Genomic DNA, 26,112 nt, shown 5'->3' with positions numbered 1-26,112 from the left:
GGTCCCATTACATCACTATGGATAAGCTCCAATGGGGCCTTGCATCTTGAAAGAGACTTGTCAAATGGAAGACGATGTGCCTTACCATATTGACAACCCTCGCACACCTTTCCACCACCAAAAGAATTCAAATTTGGTAGCCCATTCACTAGATTCTTAATCACCATGACCTTCAATTATCCATGCTAATATGACCCAATCTAGCATGCCAAATTGAAGCGCCATCGTTTGTACTCATTTTATCAACATATAAAGTTGAAGCCGATAAAACAAATAAATCTTTAACCCTCTTACCGGTATAGACAACATCTGCCTTCAAGCTTGAAATATTCCGAAGAAATTTCACCTCCTTAGGCCCGAACAAAACATAATTTCCCGCATCAACCGCATTTGCGACTAAGAAAAGATTATTCTTCATACCGGGAACATGAAACACACTCTTAAGTGTAATAAGATCCTCATTCACTCAACCAATGGTAATGACCCCTTCTTTCTCTACTGGATATATGGTGTTGTCTGCCGTGATGATAGCGTCATTGCCTTCATATTTTCGGAACTTTGAGAACTTAGATTCGTCGCCGGTAAGATGATGCCCACAACCGGAATCAACAATCCAATCATCCTCAAAATTGATGGATGCCAAAGCACCCACCGTAGTAGTTTCTGCCACGAAACATCTACCCCAATCTTCTTCATTTTTTCGGTCATCAACTTTTTCGGCTACATTGCCATCCTTCAATTTCACACGATAATTCTTTTGTATATGCCCAAGTTTACCACATCGGTAACACTTAATACCCTTTCGATTTCCATTACTCATAACGGATGATCCACCTTCCTCTCCACCTTTACTTGGAATATTTTTCTTCTCTTTATATTTGTTGGAAGGCTTCTTGTTGCTTGAAAATAATGCTTCTCCTTCACTCCCGGATATTGAACAACCCGCCATTTGTTTAGCTAAAGACTCTTGTGAAGCAAGAAAATTCTCAAACTCCTCCAAAGAAGGTTGCCAATCCCACCCTTGAATCGACGTAACATAAGGAATATACTCTCTTTTCAACCCACGAATAATATGCCGCTTCATTCGTGTCTCCGAAATAGGCTCTTCTGGAACCAATAGAGAAATCTCCGAACAAAGATTCTTAATCTTAAAAAAAATTGAGAAATAGAGAGACTACCTTGTGTAGTATTTGCCAACTCATTCTCCAACATTTGTAGTCGAGTCATATTTTTCTTGTTTAGCAATCCATCAAGTGTAATCCAAATCTCACTTGCCAATTTACACCCAATGATGTGCTCAAACAAGTCATGCGAAATAGACCGCTTCAAAAGAAATTCGGCCTTAGCATTCTTCATCCTCCACGCCTTCAATACATCAGCATTTTCTTGTGTATCTTCCGGAGCTACAACGGCATTGCCACAAACAACCTCCCATAAATCTTCTCCCACAAGATAAGACTCCATACATGTTCTCCATATCTTGTAGTTTGATTGATTTAGCAACTCAATGCCGAGTCCACTAACCCTTCCACTCATATCCATCTTCAAAGCACCGATTGAACTTCTTCACCAAGGATATCTTGACAAGCACCAACTACCACCCTTGTGGCTCTGATACCATATAGAGAAAGACGGATTTCACAACACCGGAATATCCTCTTCTCAAATAGTGCAACCGAGGTTTACACTAGCCCAAGAACAATAACCAAAGGAGAAGAAGAACAATGCCCAAAAGAGATGTGCTTCAATATATGATAGAAAGAACAACACTACAAGATAAAGAACAAAAAGAGAGAAGAAAGCTTCAATACATAGACAAAATATGGGAAAGTTGGCCTTTTCTTCAAACACTAGCTTGCACACAAGAGAGCTTCAATGGAGGTCTAAGTAGTGGAGAATCTCTACCAAAGTGAAGTTAAAAAAATGAGAATTAGGCTTGGTCAAGGAAAGTAAAGAGAAGATAGCTTAAGTAAGTGGTAGTGGGTATGGGAAAGTGGTGTCTTAAATGCTTAGGGAAGTAGTGGGTTTGGAGTTCCAAGTAAAGGTTTGAATTTGAAATAGGTAGGTAGTGGGAAAAGATGGAGCAAACATGTGTGGCTCACACATGTGCAAGCTAGGCAAAAAGACAAACATGCCCACGGACACAAAAGTACATATTTGCCCTCACTACAACACTCAAAATAAAAATAAAATAAAGCTACCCAAAAAATACACTTTAAAATTTAACATGAAGAGGATGGCTTAGAACTACTTTCAGAGGGACAAGCCACAACTACTGCAAAACTGGCCTTTAGTATGGTTGTCTATGACATTGGGAACAAGCAGAACATGAGGACCCGTGAGAAGAAAAAAAGACATAAGGCTTTAGTGTTGAACATCATCCTATAAAACATCAGAGATCGAGTTAAATTCCTTCGCCTAGAAGATGGAATTAATCTCAAATCGCTCTCCATTTTGGAACTCACATCAGGCTACAGCAAGGGATTCCAAAAATTTTCAATTGGACCAAACCAAAGAAAGACTGGTTCAAAATGAACATTGATTCTTCTTTGGTCGGAAACAATGCCTCCCTTGGGTGTAGTCTCAGAGATTCGAATGGCCATGTGCACAGTGTTTTCTATATCAATGTGGTAGTAGAAGAGATCCATGAGTTTGAAATATAAACCATCCTACAAGGAACTTGAAATACTCTTAACTTGTATTTTAAACTTAATATTGTAATTAGTGATTTAATCATGATTAGGAATGTTAATTATGATTAGTGGTCAAGAAGAAGGATAAGAATGTAATTTTACAAGCTAGAAAGGATGGAATTTAAATTTTGAAATATAAAGGATATAAATGGAATTTTAAATAAAAGGCAAAAAGGATAAGGGAATTTATTAAATTGTCACACAAATATTTAATTTAATATAGTAAGATGTTAGAGTTGGAATTATTTAATCATCTATATTTTAACACCTTTAACATATGACCCCATTTTGGGATGGTCCTTACATGTGGATTTTAATATCAAGATGACTTAAGATGTTACACTAGGTGTTATTTAATCGTGGATACTTCAACACTCCCTTTCACATGTGGGCCCCACTATTGGAAATACCATTCCCAAATATGCTTAAGCTGTAGAGTTGATGTTAATTAATTATTTACATTTCAACCCTTCCTTCTCACATGGTGATCCCACCATTTACAAGTGGTCCCACCAATTTATCCAAAAGCTTAAGCTATAGAGTTGGTGTTGTTTAATCGTGTGTACTTCCGTGATCCCAAGTATGGATGGCAACCAAGAAGGGAGGGTGAATTTGGTCCAAGAACTTTGCCAAAAATATTGTGGAATAAAAACTATTTGGCAAAATAAACTGTAACCACACAAATCAAAACAAACCACAAATGCACAAAGAGATAGAGAGAGATAGAAAGAGTGCACCCGAGATTTATATTAGTTCGGACACAACCAAGGACCTACTCTACTCCACCAAGACTTCTTGGTGATTTCACTACGGATTCCCTTAACGGAGGAGAATCAACCCAATTACAAAGATGTGCCTCCGCCTCGCAAGACTCGGCCACCCAGAGAAAGCTCCGCGTCTCTAACACTCATTCTTGAGATGGCTACATGCGTCTCTTCACACTTGCCCTGGAGAGATGGCTCTGCGTCTCTACCTCCACTCCCCCCTTACAAGTTCTTCCTCATAAGAAAATGAAAATACAAAACCCTCTAGCAAGGGTAGATCAAGCACTAAGCTTGTACAAATAAATCTTGTTCAAAAGATATACAACTTGAAGCCTAGATCTAATCCCTTTAGAAATAATCCAATTAGAGGCACAAGGGTGTTAATCACTCTTAGATAAGTTTAAAACATGTTTACGCATGTAAGAGCAGGTCAAATGCATAAGGAACTCATATCTGCCATTTCAAATAAAAAAATTTCCACTAATAATTTGATTTGCCACTAACATTCACTTTATGAATTACTAATTTTATTTTTCATTTTAAAATTTCTCTCCCTAAAATTTCTCCCTCATTTCTATTCTCTTCCTCAAATCTCTCCCTGTATCCCTTAACATCATAACAACATGTACGACTCTTTTAATTTCACCCGTAGACAATGCTCCAAAATCCTCTTATATATATATAGAAAAGTTTCTCTAGTCGGCCCCTTATAAAATGTTTTCTACTCCTCCCTCTTAAAATACCATTGGATGAAGTTGAAATTGATTTCAGCCATACAGTTGAAAAACCCATTTTCTAACTCAAAAGTTCAAAACCCTCATTCGATGGAAAATGGGTTTTGAACTCTCGCTGCCGCCGTCTCTCTCTGAAGGAAAACCCTCAGAGACGAAGCAGCCATCTCAGCCTCTCTCTCGCTGTGTCTCTCTCGTTCTCTCCACCCTCTCTCTCTCTCTCTGTCATCTCTCTCTATAAACAGGTTAAAAAAAACCCTCAGAGACGAAGCAGCCATCATCTCCACCATCGAGGGGTTTTCTTCAATCGGATCGCTCTCTCTCTCTCTCTCTCTGTCATCTCTCTCTGTAAGTTTCTTAATACAGCCTTTATAATGTATAAATGGGTGGATATTATTCTGAAAATCCCTCGAAAATGTATAAATGGGTTGAAATAAACAAGAGGGGGGGTGAATTGATTTTAACACTAAATTAGCCCTTTTGAAAATTAATTATGAACCCTAATTTGAATTTTCTTTACTTGATTAAATTTTTGGTTAGTGCAAATATAATTAAAGACACAATGAAATGCCAAACCAAAAACAATAATGAAAGTGCAAGAATAAGAAGGAACACACCGATGTATAGTGGTTCGGGCAAAGCCCTACTCCACTCTTCTTAAGATCGTCCTTAAGGATTTCCACTATTGGAGATCTCCATGATGCCTGGCTCCGAGGCGGTTACACTTTCAAGGGATATTAAATAAGGATGCCCTTACACCTTTACAATGACTCTCCTTCTTCGCCGAGTTCTAAGCGCTTGCTCTCTAGGGAATTAGAATAGGATGCCCTTACACCTTTACAAGAAATGGAAGAGAAATAGCTTGGCTTCTTCTTGAAAGCTTGATGCTCTTTGTAGACCCTTGATTGCTCTTCAAAGATGATTGCAAGTGAAAGCTCTAAATCCAAATTCAATAGGTTTGCAAGTGCAAGGCAAGTTTGGGAAAAACAAAATCTTAAGCTTGAAAGGGTTGCAAATTTGCTTGAGTGCTTAAGAGGGTTTTTCAAATGTTCAAGAGAGAGGAAATGATCCTCTTGAGGTTGTATATATAACCCCTCATCAAAATATGACCGTTTGGGGGTGGCAATATCAAAAATCAAAAATTAATTCAAATCCCAACGGCTATATTTTGGTCTGTCGCGAGGTTCTCGAAGCTCCGAGAAATTCTTGGAGTTCCGAGAGAACGGCCAGAAGATGAAAATTTCTACTGGACCATTTCTCGGAGTTCCGAGAAATATTCTCGGAGTTCCGAGAAAATGGCTAGAAGCTACTGGACCATTTCTCGGAGTTCCGAGCTCGGAGCTCCGAGAAAAATCTCGGAGTTCCGAGAAGCCTAAAAATCAGCATATTTGACTTTTTATTGCTTGTTTGATTTTTAGCTTTTGGAACTCAACTCTTATGATAATTATGGAATGTTTATGAGGGTCCCAACATGTTGGTCCACCACATAACCATTCACTAAACCTTTAAAGTTCTTTACGTGTTTTTGAAAAGCTTTGTTAAAAACACTTTGCCTTGACTTGAAAATCTAAAGAGAAGGGATGTACAATGATACCTATGCAACCTTCAATCTCTTTAGTTTTGGTCTTCAATTGATCTTCCATCTTGTGTATGCTTGCTTGAGAGATGATGTGAGCTCCACTTAGCTCATTTGACTCTTGTTGGGTACATCTTCAAGCATGACCATGTAGTGTGTTGGTTTCTTCAATGATCAATCCTATCTTAAACACAACACTTCAAAGGAAAATTGATTAGTATTCAAAAACACAATCAATTATGTTTAGAATCATCAAAACAAGATTGGAGAGTAGACCATTGGGCTTACAATCTCCCCCTTTTTTATGATGACAAACAAAATTGATTATGAGGTGTGTGTGGAGTGACATAGTAGGCAAGTGAATACTGGAACTCCCCCTCAATATATGCACCCAGATAAATGATAACAATTAAAAGCATATGGTGCATATAGTCAATTGAATAGATAATCAATTTCAAACTTCTCCCCCTTTTGTCATCGACAGAAAGGGTGTACTAAAAAGTAAAGCAATTTAGGAGTAGATGAAGATTGAGTTAGGTACTCCCCCTAAATCAATGCTTATGGTATAAAAATATATAACCAAGTAATGCACATATACCTGTTCATGATCGAGATGTTGACATATGTCAAAATGTTAGGTTTTTTTAATTAAAGTGAAGGTACCTCTCCAACTTAGAAAACTAAGAAGGCTAAGAGTACCAATTGAGTGATTTTTAAGATTAATATTTGACATCTCATTCATGCAGATACTACCAAACAAGGGTGATATATATAAATACTATATAGATAAGCTGGTGAAAGGCACAGAGTATTTATTTGGCAATTTCTTTAACTTGATCCGCACTCCATATGTCTAAGGCACTTCTGATATAACATATGATATCATCACTAAGGGGTTTTGTAAAGATATCCGCTAATTGTTCTTCAGTGTTGATATATTTTAAGCAAATATCCCCTTTTTGTGAGTGATCTCTAATAAAGTGATGCATGGTCTCAATATGTTTTGTTCTTGAGTGTTGTATGGGGTTTTTGGTTAAGCTTATAGCACTAGTGTTGTTACATTGGATGATAATATTTTCCATTTTAATGCTATAGTCCATCAATGTGCTTTTCATCCATAGGACTTGAGCACAACAAGCTCCAGCTGCCACATATTCTGCTTCTGTTGTGGACAGAGCTACTGAATTTTGCTTCTTGCTAAACCATGAAACAAGTGATTTACCCAAGAATTGGCAAGTCCCACTAGTGCTTTTTCTATCTACTCTACATCCAGCGAAGGCTGCATCTGAATATCCGATGAGAGTGAAGAAAGATGATCTTTCATACCATAGTCCTAGACTTTGGGTTCCTCTTAAGTACTTGAAGATCTTCTTGACTGCCGATAGGTGACTCTTTTGGATCCGATTAAAATCGAGCACAGAGACAGACAGTAAACATAATGTCTGGTCTGCTGGCTGTCAAATAGAGTAAACTTCCTATCATACCCCTATACATCTTCTGGTCCACAGATTTGCCAAATTCATCATTTTCTAGCTTAGCAGTAGTACTCATGGGAATTCTTGATGTCTTACTGCTATCCATGCCATACTTCTTTAATAACTCATTTGTATATATTTTTTGATTTAAAAATATCCCATTTTTGTATTGTTTAATTTGGAGTCCTAAGAAGTAGGTTAACTCATCCATCATGCTCATTTCAAATTCATTTTTCATTAGAGTTGCAAATTTTTTTTTGAAAAGGAGGAGTTGCAAATTCATCACACAATTTTTGATTAGTTGAGCCACAGATGGTATCATCCACATAGATCTGGACAAGGAGGATATCTTGATTTTCTCTTTTGATAAATAATGTTTTATCCACCTTTCCCATCTGAAAACATTTTTCAACCAAGAAAGTGCAAAGCCTCTCATACCAAGCTCTAGGAGCTTGCTTCAACCCATATAAAGCTTTATCAAGCCTGAAGACATGATTTGGATGTTTGAAGTCTTCAAACCCTAGAGGTTGCTCAACATACACTTTCTCTTGGATATAGCCATTTAGGAAGGCACTTTTGACATCCATTTGATATAGTTTAAATCCTTTATGAGATGTATATGCCAAGAGTATCCTAATAGCCTCCATACGGGCAACAGGAGCAAATGTCTCATCATAGTCTATTCCCTCCTCCTGATTGTACCCTTGGGCTACCAGCCTAGCTTTATTTTTAGTGATAATTCCATTTTCATCCAATTTGTTTCTATACACCCATCTCGTGCCAATGACTGGATGTTCACTAGATCTAGGCACTAGCCTCCACACCTTGTTCCTTTCGAATTGTCTTAACTCTTCTTGCATAGCCATCAACCAATATTCATCCTTTTCAGCTTCCTTGATGGATTTAGGTTCTAATTCGGATAGAAACGCCAAATTGTTACTCACACTACGATAGTTTGATCTAGTTCTCACTGGCGATGTGGCATCACCTAAAATTTGGGATTCAGGATGATCTACCAATGTTCTCCTATCCCTAGGTAATGAGTTATCATCTTCATTTTCTACTTCCTCACTAGGTAATGTATGACTTGTAGATGCATGAGGAGGAGCACTTAATTTAGGTAAAAGATGTTCAATGGGTTCATCCTCGTCATGTGGCATTTCTTGAGGTGTTGGCTCTCTCTCATCAAATGTCACATGCATGGATTCTTCTACAACTAGGGTTCTTCTATTAAATACTCTATATGCCTTGCTATGTGAAGAATACCCTAAGAATATGCCATCATCCGACTTCTTATCAAATTTGTGTAAATTATCTTTAATGTTTAAGATGAAGCATTTACATCCAAACACTCTAAAATAGCTTATATTTGGTTTCAAGTTTTTCCAAAGCTCATAAGGTGTTTTCTTAGAAATTGGCCTTAAATATACCCTGTTTATGATATAGCAAGCGGTGCTAACCGCTTCCGCCCAAAAATATCTAGGGAGATCATTTTCATGCAACATAGTTCTAGCCATTTCTTGGAGGGTTCGATTCTTTCTTTCTACAACCCCATTTTGTTGAGGTGTTCTAGGTGCCAAAAAATTATGTTTGATGCCACGTTCATTACAGTAAGTGTCAAAATGTACATTTTCAAATTCCGTTCCATGGTCACTTCTAATGTAAGATATGACAATACCTTTTTCATTTTGTATTTGATTGCACAATTTAAGGAAGTTTTCATAAGTTTCATCTTTATGTGCTAGAAATATGACCCATGTAAATCGTGAGTAGTCATCCACAACTACAAACACGTACCTCTTTCCACCTAGGCCACTTGTCTTCATTGGTCCAAAAAGATCCATATGAAGTAGTTCCAAGGGGTAGGAGGTAGAAATCATATTTTTAGGTGCAAATGAACTCTTCAATTGTTTTCCTAATTGACAAGTTCTACAAATGTGATCTTTGGTGTATTTGAACTTAGGCAATCCTCTAACAACTTCTTTTGAGGAGAGGGTCGAAATGAGATCCATTCCGGCATGACCCAACCTCCTATGCCATAACCAAGAATCTTCACTAATGGCATTAAGACAAGTCACATTTTGGAGTCTAAGATCATCTAGTCCAATAGTGTAAATGTTATTGTCTCTAGAACCTATGAATTTCACTTTTCCATCTATCTTATTTTTAACAATGCATTTGTCGGGGTTGAAGACTACTTCAAAACCATTATCACATAATTGACTAATGCTAATAAGATTATGGGACAAGCCATCAACAAAGAGTACATCATGTATGGAAGAGGTAGAGTTACCTATGGTCCCTTCTCCTTTGACTTTTCCTTTCTTATCATCTCCAAAGGTAACGTCTCCACCATCCTTGAGTGATAGGGATGCAAATTGAGTGAGATCTCCGGTCATGTGTCTAGAGCATCCACTATCAAGGTACCATGTGTTCTTCTTGTTTTGGCTTTTAAGGCATACCTACATATGAATAGGCAAGTGAGATCCCTTACGTACCCAAATCTTCCTAATCTTGCTATGTTCATTTATTTTCACTTTAGAGTTCAATTTGATTTTATCTTGTTTAGCATGCAAGCAAGCAACCTTATAATAACCTTCTAGACCACAATAAAAACAAATTTTGGTACCACTAGAAGAAGCCTTTTCAAGTTTGTTTTTATAGTTAGATATTGTAGTATTCTATTTATGTCCAAGTCCACTTTTATCACTTGACATTCTTTGAATATTAACAAGCCTATCCAATTTCAATGAACTATTTTCAAAATTTTCAAAAAGTTTCTTTAGTTCATCATATTCAAAAGATAGTCTACTATTTTCATGCTTTAGCTTGTTGTTTTCAATAGAAAGTTCTTGTCGATTTTCATTCAAAATTTTAATGGTAGCATTTAACTCATGAATTTCAACTTTGTATTTTTCATTTTCATCATCTAAAAATTCATGGTCTTTCTTTAACCAACCAAATTCTTTTGTCATGTTAGCAAGAGAATTTTCAAATGATGCATTTTTATCAAATTGAATCTCAAGTTCATCATGTGCATTTTGTAAGGAATCTAGAACTTCTTTTAAGACAATGACATCATTCAAAGTGTTTACCTCTTTATTGTCGTTTGTTGAGGCCATGAAGCAAATGTTTCTTGCTATCAAGCAATCTTCGCCATCATTTTGTTCGCCTTCGCTTTCAATTTCATCATCCCATGTGGCGGTCATTCCTTTCTTTCCTTCTCTTCTCTTGAAGCGATTATTTGAGGTAGGCTCATTGTTGAGTGGACAATCCGGGCGAATGTGTCCAAGCTTCTTGCAACCGTAGCATCGGGGTTGAGAAGATCTATCACCGAGTTCTTCTTTCTTCTTGAATGGAGGATTGGTCCTTCTATTTCTCATGCCTCCCATGTTCCTTTGCAAGAATTTGATCCTTCTTGTTAGGAGGGCAACTTCATCTTCCATGTCTTCCTTTGCATCTTCATTTTCACCTACATTACAAGCAAAAGCAACTCTTTTTCCTTTTTCAATTTTAGTTTCAATTTCAGGTGCTTTTGTTTTGAAAATCATCTCATGGGTTATCAAGGATCCTATTAGTTCATCTAAGTTTAATATATTCATGTCCTTGGCTTCGGTGATTGCGGAGGTTTTGGATTCCCATGACAAGGGTAGGGACCTAAGGATTTTGGTCACTAAATCTCTATTAGAAAATTATTTTCCAAGTCCCCTTAGTCCATTTACAAGATTAGTGAATCTAGTGTACATGTCGGCAATTGTTTCATCGGGTGTCATTTGAAAGAGTTCATATTGCCGAAATAGATGGTTCATTTTAGATTCTTTGACTTGGTTGGTTCCCTCATGGGTGACTTCTAAGGTGTCCCAAATTTCCTTAGCCGAATTCAAATTAGATACTCTATTGAATTCTCCGGGAGACAAAGCACAAATAAGGGAATTCATGGCTTTGGCATTATAATTTGAAGCTTGTTGTTCGGCTTTGGTCCAATCATTTAGATTTCTTGTAGGTAATGTATATTCATTATTAATGGCTCTCCACATTTGGTAATCTTGGGTCAAGAAGATTTTCATTTTAGTTTTCCAAAAGCCATAGTTTGTTCCATCAAAATAGGGTGGCCTAGTGTTTGAGTAACCTTCATGGTGTTGAGGATGGTTTGCCATTTTAGAATCTTTACTCTAGACCGGTTAGGGTTTTTTTTTTAAATTAGAGACGAGGCTCTGATACCAATTGAAATAAACAAGAGGGGGGGTGAATTGATTTTAACACTAAATTAGCCCTTTTGAAAATTAATTATGAACCCTAATTTGAATTTTCTTTACTTGATTAAATTTTTGGTTAGTGCAAATACAATTAAAGATACAATGAAATGCCAAACCAAAAACAATAATGAAAGTGGAAGAATAAGAAAGAACACACCGATGTATAGTGGTTCGGGCAAAGCCCTACTCCACTCTTCTTAAGATCGTCCTTAAGGATTTCCAGTATTGGAGACCTCCACGATGCCCGGCTCCGAGGCGGTTACACTTCCAAGGGATATTAAATAAGGATGCCCTTACACCTTTACAATGACTCTCCTTCTTCGCCGAGTTCTAAGCGCTTGCTCTCTAGGGAATTAGAATAGGATGCCCTTACACCTTTACAAGAAATGGAAGAGAAATAGCTTGGCTTCTTCTTGAAAGCTTGATGCTCTTTGTAGACCCTTGATTGCTCTTCAAAGATGATTGCAAGTGAAAGCTCTAAATCCAAACTCAATAGGTTTACTAGTGCAAGGCAAGTTTGGGAAAAACAAAATCTTAAGCTTGAAAGGGTTGAAAATTTGCTTGAGTGCTTAAGAGGGTTTTTCAAATGTTCAAGAGAGAGGAAATGATCATCTTGAGGTTGTATATATAACCCCTCATCAAAATATGACCGTTTGGGGGTGGCAATATAAAAAATCACAAATTAATTCAAATCCCAACGGCTATATTTTGGTCTGTCGCGAGGTTCTCGGAGTTCCGAGAAATATTCTCGGAGTTCCGAGAAAATGGCCAGAAGCTACTAGACCATTTCTCGGAGTTCCTAGCTCGGAGCTCAGAGAAAAATCTCGGAGTTCCGAGAAGCCTAAAAATCAGCATATTTAACTTTTTATTGCTTGTTTGATTTTTGGCTTTTAGAACTCAACTCCTATGACAATTATGGAATGTTTATGAGGGTCCCAACATGTTGGTCCACCACATAACCATTCACTAAACCTTTAAAGTTTTTAAGTATTTTTGAAAAGCTTTGTTAAAAACACTTTGCCTTGACTTGAAAATCTAAAGAGAAGGGATGTACAATGATACCTATGCAACCTTCAATCTCTTTAGTTTTGGTCTTCAATTGATCTTCCATCTTGTGTATGCTTGCTTGAGAGATGATGTGAGCTCCACTTAGCTCCTTTGACTCTTGTTGGGTACATCTTCAAGCATGACCATGTAGTGTGTTGGTTTCTTCAATGATCAATCCTATCTTAAACACAACACTTCAAATGAAAATTGATTAGTATTAAAAAACACAATCAATTATGTTTAGAATCATCAAAACAAGATTGGAGAGTAGACCCTTGGGCTTACATGGGTTTTCTTCAATCCCTCGAAAATCTATAAATGGGTTTTCTGAAAATCCATCGAAAATCTATAAATGGGTTTTCTAAAAATCCATCGAAAATCTATAAATGGGTTTTCTGAAAATCCCTCGAAAATCTATAAATCGGTTTTATGAAAATCCCTCAAAAATCTATAAATGGGAATTGTGGGTTTTCTGAAAATCCCTCGAAAATGTAGAAATGGGTGGATATTTTTTCTGGTAAAGCCTATATAAATGGGTGGATATTTTTTTCCTGGTTATGGCATTGGATATTTTTAATGGAATTTTTTTTCTGGTAATGGCAGTGGAACACATTTTTTCTGATATTTTCTCCCCCTCGAGGGGTTTTCTTCAATCCCTCGAAAATCTATAAATGGGTGGATATTTTTTCTGGTAAAGCCTGTATAAATGGGTGGATATTTTTTTCCTGGTTATGGCATTGGATATTTTTAATGGAATTTTTTTTTCTGGTAATGGCATTGGAACACATTTTTTCTGATATTTTCTCCACCCTCGAGGGGTTTTCTTCAATCCCTCGAAAATCTATAAATGGGTGGATATTTTTTCTGGTAAAGCCTGTATAAATGGGTGGATATTTTTTTCCTGGTTATGGCATTGGATATTTTTAATGGAATGGAGCTATTTTTTTGCGATGGAGCTATTTTTTTGCATTCGTAGCCTGAATGGGGTGATTTTACTGGTTTGCAAGGTTTAATGGCGTGATTTTAGTGGTTTTTAAGGCTATTTTTCTTCCTTTTTGAGACATTTAAAGCTCATAAAAATGGTTGTTCAGGTTTAATAACTCCATTCCATTACAAATGCAAAAAAATAGCTCCATTCCATGGGTGGATATTTTTTCTGGGAAAGCCTGTTTAAATGGGTGGATAATTTCGGTAAAAAAAACCAAATTTCAAACCTGTGCTGAATAAGGTTCTGAGTAAGACTGCTGTTATCCTCAGCAATATATTTTCTCAATGAATGCAAGATATGCTAAAAAGTTTAGATTCATACCCTTTTCAATGCTTCCAATAACATATCTGGGATGTCATCATTTGCGTTTTTCTTTAGAACAACAATTAGTTGTTTGACTATCTCTGCCACAGTTGCTCCGTGCATGACAAAATGAGAAATGATCTCTGGACCAAGATAGTCCTGCAGGAATATTTATCACTAAATAAGATTCAAAGAAGAGGTGGTCAATGAAGGCTTTTGTGTGGTTTTAACTTTTAAGCAGCGACATTTCTTGTCCAGTTGCAGTGTAACGGGCAGTAACCACAAAGGCTGAACATATAAGGTTTCCATGAGCTCTCTGCACCCACAGCATACAGAAAATAATTACTAAATATAGAAATTGAGGGACTCCGTTTATTACGGGTCCTCTCTTCCCACTGCTGTCAACTTGTAATCTTAATCTTTTATTATGAATATAGTTATTTTTCTAAAATAAATAAATAAAGCAATTAGAAAGTCAAAAGCCATCAATTGCACAGAGAACGGAGTTGTTGATAGGACTGAGCTAGGTGTTGTTGGTGAACATCAAAAACCAAAGTAAAAGAAATAACACTACTCACTAAATTCATCATCCGAGAGACAAAAATATGGAGGAGTTGGCAGGGTGGGAGATGATGAAATCCTCTGGTGCATTCTTGCGAAGCAGAAATGTTGTCATTCATGCAGCCCAATCTTCATCGCTAACATTTATATCCTGAAAATAAACTCATAGGAGAGATTTTTTTGAATCTGTTAAACGCATATTGCAGCAAATACAGGAAGGATATAGAGAAAACAAAACATTGAATGCATCTGTTATAATAGGTCAAAATATCCATAGAATGTGTGTTGTCGATGACCTGCTGAAATTTATTGTTACAACTGAAACATAGTAAAGCACATGGATTACAAGAACAGGGATGTCCACAGCATCTACAATCTAAACAAACAAACATGCATCATCTATGCTTTGCCATCCAAAGTTGGGATGTCCACAACACCATCTACGCTCTGCCATTTAATCTGTAACATAGTGAAGCACATGTAAGTTATATATAGCAGACACATTAAAAGGAACAACAAAATGAGAAAAAATAATGTTTGGGTTATGATCATAACTAAAAAATAAATTACACAAACCTGTTGTAGTTGTTCAATCTGCCATTAGGTCCTCTTTCGCTTCCTTTTCCTGTCCCTCCTCATTTGATTCCTCTTGATCATTTTTTGTCGACATCTATTGGCACACATAGAAAACACCCAAGTGATATATATGTTATCTCTCCGAAAAAAAACTACAGAAGGAAGTAGAAATCAATACCTTTGAATTCTTGTTACAGGTTCTCATATTATGGCCTAATTGTTCACATTTTTTACACCTCCGTCTCTTGGATCTGGCTTGGGATACCTCTATCGAAGATTTAAACCGTGTAGCATTTCTCGGACGGCCCTTGATTTTCACAATCTGGGGGTCATGAATAGATATTTCTGGGGTTTCCATGACAATGTTAGAATGTACTTGGCTTCCACTAGTTGACAAGGCATTTTGCCTCTCTTTCTTATGCCGTTCACCATCCGCAATCCACTCATTAAGAGTTTCATCCATCTTCTTGAACAAGCTCTTCGGACATTGATAATCATCTAAATATCTTTGATACTTTGAAATTAGGAACCATTTATGAAGAGATGTCATCTCATCATTAACGCCTAATTGACCCGTTGTTTATTAAGGTGGTCGATCCCTTCTTGGTCTTCAGTATAAGGACGGCAGCGTAATTCACTAGTCGACCAGCCTCGTAAGTCGTTTGACCCCAACTATTAAATAACTTGAACCCAATCAAAGAGAATGACTGAGGTGTATTATCTTTCACAAAATCCGAGGAGGTATGATGGTGTCGGAAAGGGCAATAGGGCCTTTCTTCCTCCACTTGTTGAAGAACCGGGTGTGTTTTGGGTGTGTTTTGCTGATAAGAGCAAAACTGGTGTGTTTTACTGATAAGAGCAAAATTGCCCTCCTCGTGTAGATAGTTGCAACAAGTATGCATGCCTTGTTTTTCTCCCACATAGGCTCACTTTCCAACAGACTGTCATTATTAATGAGGTGGCTGGTCTCCGATGCAACAGACCTTCCGAGAAATGCCTTTTGTGATGGACCCTAACAAATCCCATCTTCATATTTTGTTTTAATAGCAAAAAGATTAGGGAAATGATAAATGCACCCCTTTTCATCACATGGGACAGTGGGACACCCAACTGTAGTGTACGTCGCAATCAGATCTGTTGAATCCTTCTGATTTTATGATAATGTTTGTTGTCCTAATTTTGCCATGATTTTATGATAATGTTTGTTGTCCTAATTTTGTACATAAATTTGATATTTTTATATATTTTAGACATTTTTCAGTTCTTTTCCTGATCTGAATTCAAAATTAACAAAAAAAAAAAACTACAATATCCCGAGAAATTCTGGAGGTAAATATTTGTAATTATAATAAAAAGGCACTGGTTACCTAAGCACCTCTTAGGTTACCTCCAAAACTTTATGTTCATATATTCTTGTATGCAAATGGTTTTGAAGTTATAAGTGACTATTTGCAATAATGGATATTATAGTTTAGAAATGATATTTGCTAATGGCTTTCGAAGAGGCCTTAATGACCCATTTGCAGATAAGATCGATCTTATTTGGAAATAAGGAAGGCATCCGAAGAGGCCCTAAGATACCGTGAGGTGATAGAGACACACAACACATACCTATACAATTGTCTATAGACAATGAAATTGCATGCATTTATACAGAAGTGTCTTTGGTGGACTAAACATTTCGTACATACATGTATGAATATAGCGCGTGTCCCATCTGGGTGAATACTGACCTCCCATATGCATTGGTGGCTATCTTCCTGACCCTAACATACCATAGCCGGCCACAAATCAATAGAAACACCATAAGGAAATAAATTAGCATATATGTGAAGCAATAGGAAGGGAAATCCTAGAATTAAAAAAAACAACAGAATAAACACATAAATGGAACTAAGAAAGCTTGCAAATCAATCTTTGCACAACAGTTATTCTAAGTGTTGCCTGCATTGAAAACACATAAAAATATTTTTAGTAAAACTGTCAAGAAGATTGGCCAAAATTATATATGTAAACTGGGGGTGTGGTTTGGAGCGTGACAGTCAAAAGGGCAGCAATTGTTATCCAACGCCTTGAATGGGAGAACCGTTCAACATACTCAGTAAGAAGAGCTTACATGGCAACTACAACAAGAAAGACAAATCCAAGATGATACCTCTGTCGATGTTGATATGCGTTTGCCAGATTCACCAATCTTAGTATTTGAACCTCTTGCAAAGGTTTACTATTTATTCAAAAATGCATGAGCAGAACTCTATAGACCTAATGAAGCAAAAGACCTGAGTGTCTTTCTACCTAAGCTGACACATTATACGGAATACTTCGAAACCACACATGGTGATCACTGATCACAGTCCTTCTAACCAATGACATGACTACCCAAAAGCATCTTGTGACTTGGAAATACTTAGTCCGTTGCAAGGGTCGATCCTTTGCAGATTATGCGAGGATCAGAACCGAAAAAATTCTTACTTGTCATGCCAATCATTATATTCGACGAGGTTGGATCATTTCATGAAGGGGAGTATGACGGCAACCATCTTAGGGCGCATATTTTAATTTTAAGTGATTTGTAGGAGTCTTTTAATAAATTCATTAAGTCATAGTAGGGGTACCTTCCTACTAATATCACTTGGTTTCTTTGAGTTATGAGTATTTTAAATAGGCCCCACACATGTATTATGGGAATTGTAAGTAGGGAGGGAGATTTTAAGTCATTAGAGGGTCTTTTAATCCGAAAGTGTTGGGTTTTCATTTTCGGGTTTTAGAACTTTCTAGTTTTTCTTTTCTTTTCATATATACTCTCTCTTTTGGATAGTATAGCCTCATAACACTTTTCTTTAATAATGAATGATGATTGAACAAAGATTTTGAAAGCTTATGATCTTGTGTGGATATGATATCTACTCCTTGCCAAGGTGTGATGCCTTTATCTTCTCTAAAGAGTGATGCCTAAAAGCCCCTAGGTGCGATATGCGTTGGGTTTTGGTTACAGATTCCAACCTTAGATAACTATCTATCTCTTTCATGTTTCTTTTTCCCATAAACTACCTTCCCGGGAACCCCAAACCTCCATTAATCTCACATAAAACCTCTCTTGAATTATTTTCCACCTATCTTCTATACAAAAACCCTAAAATACCCAATATAAAAAATTTCCCTACCTTTGAAATATCATTCAAATCCATTCATATCCTATGCCCTTGTTGTTTTGTCCCAAAACTAATTTTACAAATTTCCGGCATACATCTACAACTTCCCAATATATGCCTGCGCCCCTCCAAACCTACCCTAAATCTAGTAGAAATATTTTTCCAATTTAAATCCTGCATCAGAGCGAATGTTAGTCCTTCCTCCGATCCTCCTCCATCATAATGTCAACAAGATTTTGTCAAATTTTCCTTTGATTGATTAGATTCAATAAGAACAGAAAAGATAATAATGAAGAACACGAGAATGCCCTCCATTCAAAAAAACACTAGAATACCCCAAGGCAAGCCTAACAAAATTTTTTAGGAAGGAGCAAATAATAATGAAGAACACGAGAACGCCCTCCATTAAAAAAAACACTAGAACACCCTAAGGCAAGCCTAACAAAAAATTTTAGGGAGGCATTGAAGTCAGGTCTCACGACTTGTCTCATATCCTTTATACCATTAATGTTAGCCAGATAAGATAAACTGCCCCATATAGTTTACACAAAAATAAAGGACAAAAAAGTAATATCGAATGAACAAGGGCCAAAACAAATTAAGCCTCTGACTGAGATGGTCAGCCAGAAAGAAGAAACAACAACTTGCTCGGAATTGCAAGAGGATAGTGGGGACTAACAACAAAAGTGTCCAAAGAGACACCACTTCTATCAAGAGAATCCACATTCGAATCAGCGGTCTAATATGCGTACTGAAAAGAACTTGTATACTCCCCAAAAGTGATCAGAATCGTCAAGATAATGTAGCTAGTCTCCAAGAAAGCCATGTCCATGATTGACGCAACGAACTCAACCACTAGAGACTCCAGGGCATTAGGGTCAATGAGGAGGATGGTATTCTTGAGTGCAAGCACTTCCGCCTCATTTGAATCCTTCACCCCGACATATTGATGACAAAACCTTCAATTAAATCCGCACTCCTAACTTTATCCACCATTCAACTTAAAGATTTAGCCCGGTTTAAAGCAAAAATGGAGAAAGAGGATCACTATGTGATGCAGTTCATCCTACCAAAAGAGTTGAAAGAAAAGGAGGAAGAGGAGAGGGAGCTAAGTCAGCATTCAAAAAAAGGAGAGGCAGTCGAGTCCCACGAAATAGGCCCCACATTCCCTTGGGTGGTATTTAGTTATTTTTTAGGTAGAGGGCACAAGGAATCGTGTCCATTCATTGTTGTATTTAATCCTTTACTACTAAAATGGAAAATCCCTGAAAAATCGTCTGCTTCTTTCCTGCTATTGCCTTATGCGTCCCACCTTAATTTCTGTAAACCTCCCACTTATGTCCTTTTCCACTACTTCTTTTTCGTCATTTTCCCTTCTCATATGCCCTTGCACATGAGTTAAAAAAAGCCAGCTGTCTCCTTTTATGCCTTTTTTGTTCCGTAATTGTCATAATTTTTTCAATTTTATTTGCAGTTTTGACCGTAATTGTTATATTTTAGTACATTCGTCCGGTATTTTCTTCGTAATTTTTCTACTTTGCTTCCATGATCCCGTAAATTTTCATTTAAAACTTAGTACCCGCACACGATTATTATTTATTGCTAATATGTATTGCTAGCCACCTTTGCACAAATCGCACTTCTACCAATCTTTGCAGCAAAGGATGGGCGACAAGCAGAAAAGTACGCTCAGGGAAGGTGGCTAGCAAATCCCTATACAAAAAAAGGGAAATGTTATCCGCACTACTGTATTTTGATGAGGGCACTCCTCACTTTATTAAAAGTACGGTATGGCCAGACGTCAAAAATCCATTTGACCCGCGGGCCGACCCGGCCCTCACGGGGCGGGTGCGGGTCCAAGCCCAATGACCCGTAAAATTTTCCGCATCACTTTGACCCGGCCCGCTTGACCCATTTCCCCATGATTTTAGAGGGAAATGATGTGATTATGAGAGTTTTTATATATAGTATAAGTCCTTATAGTGAGTATTGTTTTTCAAAAAGTACTGTAAGGCTTACATCGTAGGATGATCCAAACCATACATTTGATGGGCCACAATGTAAGTAGGTTGAGTGCCAAAATTCATTTCCATAGGATAATTACAACCCTCCAATCAATAAATGTTTCCTAAATATGCCGTTCCTCTATAGACTGCAGGACTAGGATCATCGCATGGAAATGTGTTTTTTCGGAATATCCTATTTACGATGTGGCCCATCAATTGGACGGTTTGGATCATCCTATGGTGTAAGTTAAACAGTTCTTTTTTTTAATAGGGAGTGTAAGAAATATGTTTTTGGTTTGCAAGCTTTGTCACAAAATTCTTGTTACAATATATATGGTGTAAGCCCATGTAGTGAACTATTTTTTAATAAGCCGGTAGGGGTCCTCACAAAACCTCAACTTACCTATCAAAAATTGGAGTGAATATTTTACGGCCTACACCATAGGATGATCCAAACCATTCATTTGATCATTCCCAAAGGAGGATCGCATCCCTACAATCTATAGATAAATGACATATTTTGGAAACCCCGTAACTGTTGGGATCATCCTATGGAAATGATTTTTGGCACACAACCTGTGGTTTAAGTCCGTACAATCAAGTATTTTTCAAAAAAATCGTACGCTCTGTATCATAGGATGATCCAAACCGTCCATTTAATGGGCCACAATATAAATTGATTGTTCCCAAAAAATAATGTACATATGATAATTCCATTCCCTTCTTTTAGAAAAACTTCCTACTGTATCCTATTAGTTGGGGGCATTTACGTCATTTTGATGCTAGAAGTTTGTCTTAATGAGAAATGATTTGACCGTACAATCGTCAATTGCATACGAAAAGTACCGCCATATGGTACCTGTCTATGACAATTACAGAAAAAAACTACAAAAAAGAGGTATAGACATATGACAATGACGAAAAAACTACGTTACGCATTCGAGACAAGTTACAAAATATTGACGGATGCCGAGCACCTGAAGAGGAACAACAATTAAGGAAACCTCTATCGATTGGAGGGCTACGATCAGCCTATGGAAATGATTTTACAAGCACAACCGATTGATGTTGTGTTCCATCACATGGACGGTTTGGATCAACCTATAACCCTCTATAGATCGAAGGGTTAGGATCAACCTATGAAAATTATTTTTAGGCCACAACCTATTTAGGCAGTGACCCATCTAATGGACGGTTTGGATCATCCTATGGTACGGGCCATACCGTACATTTTAATAAAGTGAGGAGTGCGATCATCAAAATATGGTGAGTAGTGCCATTATAAAATATGGCAGTGAGGACATTCGCACTATATATAATTTGAAACCATCACTGTTACTTGCATGTTCCCACGCGGGTCGGGTTCAATCCGAATTTGGGTTAGGTTGGGTTAAGATTTTTCGCAAATCGGGTTGGGTTGGGTTGGGAAAAATCAACCCGAATTGGAAATCGGGTTGGGGTGTTGGGCAACCCGACCCGACCCGAAACCCGAATTTGGGTTCCATCTGAAGAAGTTCTGTATATGTATTTTTCTTTTTCAACATTGAAATAGTCTCCACAATCCACAATGGACAGTTTGGATAATCCTATGGTGCGGGCAATACCGTACTTTAATCAAGTGAGGACTGTGATCATCAAAATATAGTAGTGCGGATAACATTTCCCTTTGTTAATTATTAGTCCCTGTTTGTTTTGGATTTTGAGAACCGATTGTGAATTAAAAACTGATTATTGGTGACTCACTATTGGTTCCCAAAATCCAAAACAACTCGGCTTGAGTTGAGGTGGTCAACAATTGGTACCATATCAAATCGGGTCAACCCGACCCAACCCAGCCCGAATTGGAAATCAGGTTGGTTCGGGTTGAGGAAATTGCAAATCGGGTTGGGTTGGGTTGAACCCAGCCGGGTTGGACATCGGGTTGGGTTAGAAAAATGGGTTCCTCGGGTTGGGTCGGGTTGGACCCAACCCGACCCGAGTTACACCCCTAACGATGATGAAAAAAGTACTTTTCCTTATTCACTATGTGAGGGTCAAATTACAAAAAGTTTGATATTACGAAAGACACTTTTTTTTCCAAACAACGAAAAAAACTGGTCATAAAAGTAATGGAATAGAGTAGGTCAGCCCTTACGAAACAACGAAAGACACTTAGGAACCAAGATGATTGATCTTCCCTCTAAGAAGATCAATCACGTTAGGCAATGTTTGAAACCATTTATAATCCCACATGCATACGATACCAACAAAAAATAATTATTACTCACCACTTGACATTTCATAAGGGATGACCTACTCTATTCCATTACTTTTCATGGAGGAGTTAGAAGGACAAAAAAAATGAATTGCTAAAGTGCCCGTCGAATAGAAAATGGATTCCGAAGTTTTTGTACAAACTTCTTGTTTTACCTTAAAATTCACAACCATCTCTCCTATTCTGGACAAGTAGATTCAATCCCCTATAGTTGAAAGCTTTGAAGACTATGTGGCTCTCCACCTTGTGATTTGTTTTCTGTATTCGGACCATCTCGTCCCCTTTTTTTTTTGCAATAAAGTTGGCTACCATTTAAAAAAAATGAATTGCCAAAGTGCTCGTCGAATAGAAAATGGATTCCAAAGTCTTTGTATAAACTTCTTGTTAATAAGTTGAAATAAACAAATTGAAATAAACAACGAAAGACACTTTTTTTTCATGAAAAGGTCAAATTACTTTTCCTTATTCACTGTGCTTTTTTTAACCAAACTGATCATAAAATAACTTTTATCTTTTTACCTTTTCTTTCCCCGCAAAATTGTACGTAAAACAAATTTTATGCCCATTTTTAAGGTTTGTAAAACAAATTTTATGCTCATTTTATTTTTACGCCCATTTTAGGGAGCCTGACTATTAGTCATTGCTCTTCTACCACTTCATCAATCAGTTGATATGCAACTACACATTTGTGGTACCTCATGCTCGGAGCATCTTCATCTTGCTTTTCAGAAGTTGCCAAGTGGGCTCCATAGCGATTGTTATGTTAGCATAGTATGAATTAAAATTCATAAGCAGTATTATCTTGTTTGCTAAGACTCTTAGTCGCACGTGCAAATGCACGTGCCTTTTTTACTAGTTATTTCAAGTCTAAGAGATGTGATTTAGAGTAGTAATACACCTTCTTTATTTTTTCTTTATTTAATAATTATTTAGTATTTTAATTCATGTTTTATTAGTCCTAGACGTGGGAGGGTGTCGACATCAACCTATGGCTCACTTTACTTGCCTATTAACCATGACGCACCACTCTAAACCCATGCTCAAACTCACATAAAAGGTCTTAAAACCCTATTAGTCTCCCTACCATGACCCACCACTTATCCATACTGGTCTCTTTAAAATACTTATTACTATGAGGTCCCAGTCTCATGCCAATTGCGAAATACCTCGTTTGTTACAACGCTTCCTAAAAGTTAAAAAAAGGTTTCCATTAAGGATAGAAAGGAAGAAAGCAAGTGGAGGAGAACAGAAAAAATCTCCTTCCAGCTTCTAGAGCAGCCATAAACTTCATGGGCCAAGCATAAGTGCAGATTATTAGCATACTTTCTTAGGAAAAAATGAGCCCCTCAAGACAGAGACTCCTTCCCTTTGGCTCTATAAAGATGTTTCCATTCCAGCTTCATACGGAATGCCATAAATTCCAAGGCCCCCTTCCTCTTGTTAGGTCGATGGGTTCTAGATCTAGGCCAAGGCAAACTACTACATGGAATTTATTGAAACCATTCAATTCGGAATATGGTAAAGTAGCCCCTAGATGGGATATTCCTATCTATTATTTTGGAGATTTATAATTCTTCCGTTTTACTGGAGGAGATATTCGTTTATTCAGTATCGGGTCATCCATAGCGGTCATATCAAATTCTACTAAGTTATTTAGTAATTCCTTTTGGCTATCTCCTGTACTAGCCAATCTCAGTATAGGTGTTTTTCTATGGATCGCCATTTTCAGTATTACTCCTATTGGACTTCTTATGTTAGGATATGAATCGAATAATAAATATTCCTTTTCAGGTGGTCTACGACTAGGTAATCTATTATCCTTATGCATGAAGATAATCAATTCGGTCATTGTGGTCGGACTCTATTATGGATTTCTGTGGACCCCGATCCGGGATAAGGTGAGGGAACTAGTCCCCACACCATCCTCTAGGATCATTCACGTGAATGAGAGATCTGCTAAGGAACTCTCGAAACGGATGCCACCCTCATAGCATAGCACGAGTGACGATATAAAAAGAAAGAGATATGTCTTGATCCGGAACCAAGGCTCGAACCCGAGACATACCTGAAATAAACTCAGAGTCGCCATCCATGGATATGCCATGGAACCCTAAAATCAAATCCTCTGTGCAATGGATAACCAGAAATATATATGGGTTCGTGCCTGGTTGCGAATGGAGAAGTTCTGAGAGCACCCCCAATTCGTCCGAGTGCAAGCACTTGGTCTCTTATGCCATTTTCATTAACTCCAAAGAAGTTTGGGTAAAAATCATGTGAAATGGGAACAATCCTCAGGAGTCGTCTACCTAAGCATGCATTTTCTGAGGATAAAATAATAAGCACATATAAAATAAAATGAAAGATGTGTCACCTAAGCATAGCTAGGTTATGAGTGACATACCTAATGGGTGTCTAAGTTCTGATGTGCAAACACATGCAAGCTATAGCTAAAGGTATAGGATTAGTACAATAAAGTAAGAAAAAACATCAAATCCTACAATAACATCACAACAAATCCTAAGACTCTAAACGATTAGCCTGAATCTTCGGATGGTCTGGTATTCATCCAAAGAAGCCTACGTATCCCCGCCTCCACGAGAATCAAGGCAACGTAGTTCTTCGCGCCTATTCTAAGCTAGGATGCCAAAGACACCTAGACTCGATCTAAAAGACCGGACTAGTTATTAAAGCTTCTTGAAAGATTATTTAAATTCCAGTGAATTGTAGATTTTAGAACACCCTATATGCCCTAACTAAATGCGGGTTAGCCCTAGGCTAATGCAGGTGGTTCCTACAACCTATGTGTAACTAGGCCGTGTTTCCTAAAGAAAACAAAGGGTGGACTAACGCATCCTATTCTAGTCATCACTCGGCGATGTGGATCGCCGACTGACCGGACGGAGGCGCTCCTATAACTCTAGGACAGACCCCTAACTCTAAAACAAGCACACAACAAACAAACAAACAAACAACCTATCAAAAGAAAAACCTAACTCTAAAACTCTCTATCTAGGAGAAACTCCTAACTCTAGAGGAAGATCTTTTGAAAACAAGATTAGAAAGGTTGCTTATTCAAAGAAAGAGATTTAAAATGTTATTTACAAAAGTTTGGCTGGACTTGGGATATGAATCCAGAGCTGCGCTACATATCTCGTGGGAAAGGATCAAGCCAACGTAGTTCGAAACAAACTCTCCTAACTACTACTTCTAAAACACTCAACACTTTAGATTTTTTTTAAGGTTTTCAAATATTTTTTTATGTTTTAAATTTCTAATGTTTTTGAGTTTTAAAATATTCAATGTTTTTTGGATTTTAAAATTTTTTCCAATGTTTTTGAAGCTTAAAGCTTTTCAAATATTTTTGAAGTTTAAAATATTTCAATGTTTTGGGATTTTTAAATGTTTTAACATGTTTTTGAATTTTAAGATATTTCAAATGTTTTTGAAGTTTATAGAATTTCACCCTTTTGGTCAATGACCTAAAGGAAAATACAAAGCGAAACCCTAGGGCTAAACCCTTAAACCAGGTAAGCTGACCATCAAGGATGAACGAAAAGATCTAAGACCCAAAAGGCAAAGCTCTAATGAGACTGAGCAAGTCTCTAGCAAATAAAAGCAATGACAACACTAAGGAGAAGCTCCTAAAAACAATTAAAGGGATGGAGGAAATGAGTCAAAGACTCTAATACCACTATCAAAGGACGAGCAAGTCAAAGACTCTCTAATAAGG

The 26,112-nt window shown here is 37.3% G+C and overlaps 1 protein-coding gene across 1 annotated transcript; it reads right to left on the bottom strand.

Moving 5' to 3' along the window:
- Window positions 1–466: 466 nt before the first annotated feature.
- LOC143850670 (uncharacterized) lies at window positions 467–1,542 on the bottom strand. The gene is made up of 2 exons (XM_077359894.1): window positions 1,179–1,542; window positions 467–1,107 (listed from the first exon to the last, which is right to left on the bottom strand). Exons 1-2 carry the CDS (start codon window positions 1,540–1,542, stop codon window positions 467–469), a joined length of 1,005 nt encoding a protein of 334 aa, XP_077216009.1.
- Window positions 1,543–26,112: the final 24,570 nt, after the last annotated feature.

Source organism: Tasmannia lanceolata, unplaced genomic scaffold (genome assembly GCF_043159265.1).
Source record: "Tasmannia lanceolata isolate RefF3 unplaced genomic scaffold, GAP_Taslan_0.1 ptg000018l, whole genome shotgun sequence".
In the NCBI taxonomy this organism is placed as follows: domain Eukaryota; kingdom Viridiplantae; phylum Streptophyta; class Magnoliopsida; order Canellales; family Winteraceae; genus Tasmannia; species Tasmannia lanceolata.
This window is presented reverse-complemented; position numbering and strand designations above follow the sequence as displayed.